General features: G+C 51.7%; 1 protein-coding gene across 1 annotated transcript; it reads right to left on the bottom strand.

Moving 5' to 3' along the window:
• LOC133911852 (formin-like protein 8) lies at window positions 1–4,331 on the bottom strand. Its single transcript, XM_062354283.1, has 4 exons — window positions 2,675–4,331; window positions 2,390–2,592; window positions 1,335–1,576; window positions 1–1,183 (listed from the first exon to the last, which is right to left on the bottom strand). The coding sequence occupies exons 1-4, from the start codon at window positions 4,108–4,110 to the stop codon at window positions 395–397; spliced, it is 2,670 nt and encodes an 889-aa protein (XP_062210267.1). The 5' UTR covers window positions 4,111–4,331; the 3' UTR covers window positions 1–394.
• Window positions 4,332–4,934: the final 603 nt, after the last annotated feature.

Here is a 4,934-nt window from a genome sequence, read left to right as displayed (position 1 = left end):
TTACCCTCTGATAACTTGTTTCCATGTTATATTAGTATTCCACCGCAAGATGAGCATAATTACATAAGAATAGTCATATACCCACAAGCTGCAAGGTACTACTGAAAGCGAGCAGCTTTCTAGGCCTCAGTTTCTGCAAATTACCCAACGGGTAGAGGTGGAGAAACAACCTATTATAATTATTTTTCTTTTGTACAAAATTTTTCTACATGATCCAAACGTATAAACCCCGATCTCTCCTAACCTTGTCTTCTCAAGATCAAATGTGTGACTCATTGTCATTGTCATCCAATATTTGCAGCTTCTGTTACGCAGCTGCTTAACCCTGACGACGTTGATGTGCTATGTTCGTTCCAAAATTCAGTTTGTGGCTTTGTTCCTCAATCTCCCTGTTCTATGACGATGAACTATCATCGTCAGAGTTGTTCTCCCTCCGTTGTCCATACAGACTTAGAACTGGCAATGAGGTTGTAGCCGAGATGCGGAATGATCTGGCCGAGCCAACGACAGTCCTGTCCTGCTGCATCCGGTCAACCTCCTTGCAGACATGATCCAACGTCGAGAGGAAGTCCCTCACCACCGTGAATATCCTAAGAGGGTGCGCTTCCTCTTTTGAGGTGTCGTCATGGAAATACTCGGTGATGTCTTTTACTCTCACCAATGCCCTCTTCTCCTCGCCTCTGACTTGCTCTATCTCCTTCTCAGCTTCCTTCAGAAAACTCTGCATCGTCGTAAAGAATTTCTGGTCTTGTGTGCATTGCCTCTCGATCTGCAAGACCGACTTTATCTTTTCAAGACCTGTTTCTATCTTATTGACATAGCCATGCAACACGTCGAAGTCCATCATAGCCGCTTTCTTGACATTTCCTAACTCGCTGCTGAGCCCGGACACAAGTTTCAGGCCTTGCTTCCGTAACTGCTCGTCTTTAGAACTATGAATAATCATGGCACTTTCTTTTTCTGATTTCGCATCTTCTGATCGAATGATTTCTTGGACAACAAAATGCAACAGCGTTGTTTTACCATCAGTGCCCTTGACATCTGCTAGTTTTAGGAGAGTGTCAAGCTTGAAGGCTTTTGCCTCACCCCGGTTTGTGCCAACATTCAACCGGTTCCCGGTTCTCAGCACTGCTTCGAGGAGTTTTAGGAACAACCTACTGCCTCGAAGGTCCTCACAAGCTGCCTGGAAACAAGTGAAGTAATGCTAGGTAACTACGCATTCAGGGATTCATACTCAAGTACACAGTGATGATATGGTAATGTTAGTAATCAAGAATTCAAGATGATGAAATGATAAAAGGATTCATGCAGCATGGACTAGCATTTTAGCGTACCTCTAGTGTTTCAAAAGATTTCCTTAGGTAATTTATTTCAGTCTCGAAATTGGTTCGGTACAGCATGGCATCAACTCTTTTGAAGGCAAAAGGTATATCAAGCACAGCTTTGAGAAAGAGCTCTGCAGAACCAAGCTTGGATAAGTCACCATTATAATCTCGTAGTTTGAGTTCTTCCTCTTTTGTAGGAGCCATCTTGACTAAAGTTTCCAAAAGTTCGGTCCCCAAGCATTCAGCGTTGCCTGCCGTATAATACAGTAGAAATGACAAATTAATGGTCAGTGAACTCGATTGTGCAGAGATGTATACTAAACGTCCAAAATGCTAACACAGCAGTAGGCTCAGGCACCAGTGTAAATCATTAAACTAATTATGTGTAAAGAATCAGCAGAGCAATCTCAAGAAAGAGTTTGATTCAGATGCTCCACAGGTTTAGTTCTACAGAATGATTATCATAAAAAAAGATAGTTACGATAACAAGAAAAACACAGGCCCAAACAAGTGCAACTACAGTATTCACTAATACCATCCTCTACAATAGGCGAAAGAAAATGTTGGATGTAACAAGTGATGGATGCTAATTATGTTAAAAACCTGCCTAGTAGAAAAATATTGGCAAAGCCATCTTCTCCCATAAAGATTTCAAGTCCTTGTAATTTTGTTGCGATCTTGTTATCAACAACCAAAATTTCTGTTATTTCAACACATCTTAAGTACCAGTCACTATTGGACAGGTATGCCTACCAACCTCCAAAAACACTGGTGCTCATATTTGAAAAGATCGTCCTACCAAAGCATACAAATGCTGAATGCCCAATAAGAATCAATAACAAGTTCACTACTAATTCAATGGATTATCAAAAAAAATAGCTAGATGTTTTTGTAAGGAAATTAGCTTGATGTTTAAAGTTAGTCCAATATATTGGGTATCAAATCAGGACAAGGATTTACTCTAAGCAAGAAAAAATGCCCGATGATTTTATCCAAACACACAAAGTCAGCAGTTCAGCACTGCAATGCCTCAAGGAGACAAGGAGCAATGTAGTAACACTCACCATCCAACAGTGCATCGGAGACCTCCTCACGCGTAACATTCAACGCGCGGAGCAGGATGGCGATGTTCTGAGCTTTCTTGGGGTCCAGCACCCTCTCCTCCTGCCGGAAATGCGGCACCGCGGCCTTCCTCCCGGAGTCCCTGGGCGGCGCGGCCGGCGTCGAGTTGTTCATGAACAAGGCTTCGATCATGCCCTCATCCAGCCTGAAAGAAATGCCTGAACATCACGCATAATTCACTGATACCCAACCATAGCAGCGCATTTAGTCTGTAACCAGATCTCAACTGGAATGAGCTTGACTTCAGCTGGTCCCAGACCATGGCGCGGTCGGAGGTCGCCCGCACCTTGTCCCAGTGCAGCGGCTTCAGCTTCGGCCGCGGCTCGCCGTTGCCGACATGACCTTCCGCCGTGTCGTCCCCTGAACGCATTGACGCGCTCCCGTTTCTGTCCACTGTCGTTGCCGCCGTGATCGGCATCGGCATGGCAATACGGGGCCCTTCCGGAGGCAATGGCTTGAGCAACCGGCGACGCGACGTCGGCCCGGACGGCGGTCCCGTAGGCTTTGGGATGGTATTAGTCGGCGGCCTCGTTGGCGGTGGTGGTGGAGGAGGTTTTGGAGCGGTGTTGGACTTCGGTGGTGGTGGTGGTGGTGGAGGAGGAGGAGGAGGAGGCGGCGGCGGCGGTGCTGGGTTGGAGGGTTGCACCGGTCGCGGGGACGGCGAGATCACCTGTTTGATTTCCGGGGTCGAGCCGGTGGAGAAGCGCGTGCGCGGGGGCGTGCAGCGGGAGCGCGCAGGGGGCGGGGGTGGCGCAGCGATGGCCGCGACAGGCGGAAAGCAGTCGCTGGTGAGGCTGGGGAGGCTGCTGCGCGAGGCGGTGGTGATGGTGGGAGGGCTGGACGCGCTCGCCTCGCTCCACGCTTCGCCGCCAGCCCCGCCGCCGCCGGAGCCCCCCGAGCGCTGCTGCGGCGTGTAGTACGCATCCTCGTCGGAGGAGCCCAGCGTGGCCGCGCGCCGCAGCGGTGGGAGCGGCCGGAGCTCCGGGCTTGGGTGCTCGGTGGCCTCGTCGCGGCTCACCCCGCGCCGCACGCGCTCGTTGCGCAGCTTGCGGTACGGGGACCCGACGAGATCTGCGGTGGTGGGCCCGTGGTGGCGACCGGGCGTGGTGGGCTCCACCGTGCCGACGTAAAGGAAGTCGGCGGCGGAGGGGGCGGCGTGGTGGCGCGCCGGCCCGCGGTCGGGGCCAAGCAGCTTCTGCGAGTCTCCGCGTCGGCGCGCGCGGCCGGTGATGAGGAACGCGCACGCGAAGCCCAACAGCGCTACCGCGGCGGCCGCGGCCGCCGCCGCCGCGACGATGGTCACCTTCGCAGGACCGCCGCGGTTGCCGCCATCACCGGAACCGGACTGGGCGTTCGGTACGTTGGCGGCGACGGTGGTCGGCGAGGACGTGGTACCTCCACCGCCGGCTGAAACCGTCTGTGGCGCCGGAGGGAAGAAGTCGCCGGGAGGGCCGTCCGGCGTCGCCGGCTCGGCAGTGAAGTCCGGTGCGGGCGGAGGCGGCGGAGACGGCGGCGGAGTCCATTCGATGGGGAACAATGGCTGGTGCAGCACCCGCCTGGCCCCGCTGCCGACATCGCCGGACGACGACGGAGCCGCCGGAGAAAGACTGCAACACAGCAACAGCGCGAAGAACGCGAGTAGCGTGATTCTGGCGGGAGGCATTGGCGGTGCAGAAGAAGAAAAATTAAACCGATCTGCTGCGATTTCGACTTTCTAGAGCGAGAGTGAGAGGGGTGTGGGGAGGAGAGAGGAAGCCGCCATTTTTTGTTTGGGGGCAGTAACATATGCCATCGGTGGAGGAGATCAACGGTCTCGCTCACTCGTGGCGCGGGAGTCTGCTTTCCGTTTGCTTCTTTTTCCTGCTCTCTTTTATTTTTTCACGCTTCCTAAATCTCATACTTCTGACATTTAAAAGTCTGAATCAGACGATGGAGTTAGCAGAGCCGGACTCCCAACGGGAGGTAGGTTTAGAGGAGGGAGGTAGGTAGGTAGGTTTAAAGGAAGGTGGGTTCGTGATAGCTTGGTTTGATGGAGGAGGTGGATATAGGGACGGAGCAGTAAGATATTGAGGACGTCATTGACCGTGGACGGTTAGTGGGCGATGCTGGGGAGATAATCTGACTAACCTAGGTTAGTTTAGTGGCAGATCCGACGATGAGAACGCCACCGAAGATGGGTGGAGAAGGGCGAGAGGTGGGGACGAGGAACCAGCGGCGGGAGGTGGCAACGCGGTGAGGTGAAAAGCAGCCGGAGGTTAAAGATACACGAGAGCTGTTGGATCATAATCTTATGGCTCATATTCATTGTTTGATTTTTATTTTAAAAAAACATGGGTCTGAAATATAATATCACCTTTATTTTTCCTCTTCTCCTCTTCTTTTCTTCGCCTCTAGTAATGAACTCTGAAGAAAGGACGATCCAATCAGAGACTACAAGAAATTTCGTGTCATACATAATACACGATTGTACAGCTGATGAGGAAACGA

This window comes from Phragmites australis, chromosome 3 (assembly GCF_958298935.1).
Source record: "Phragmites australis chromosome 3, lpPhrAust1.1, whole genome shotgun sequence".
Classification (NCBI taxonomy): domain Eukaryota; kingdom Viridiplantae; phylum Streptophyta; class Magnoliopsida; order Poales; family Poaceae; genus Phragmites; species Phragmites australis.
Note: the sequence above shows the minus strand (reverse complement) of the source record. Positions and strands in the feature narration are given on the sequence as shown.

Excerpts from the sequence above, each read along its gene's own strand:
- LOC133911852 (XM_062354283.1), bottom strand. The coding sequence starts at position 4,110 with ATGCCTCCCGCCAGAATCACGCTACTCGCGTTCTTCGCGCTGTTGCTG. Across the intron at positions 1,577-2,389 it reads CTCCGATGCACTGTTGGATG|GCAACGCTGAATGCTTGGGG; the intron begins GTGAGTGTTACT and ends ATTATACGGCAG. Across the intron at positions 1,184-1,334 it reads AATCTTTTGAAACACTAGAG|GCAGCTTGTGAGGACCTTCG; the intron begins GTACGCTAAAAT and ends ACTTGTTTCCAG.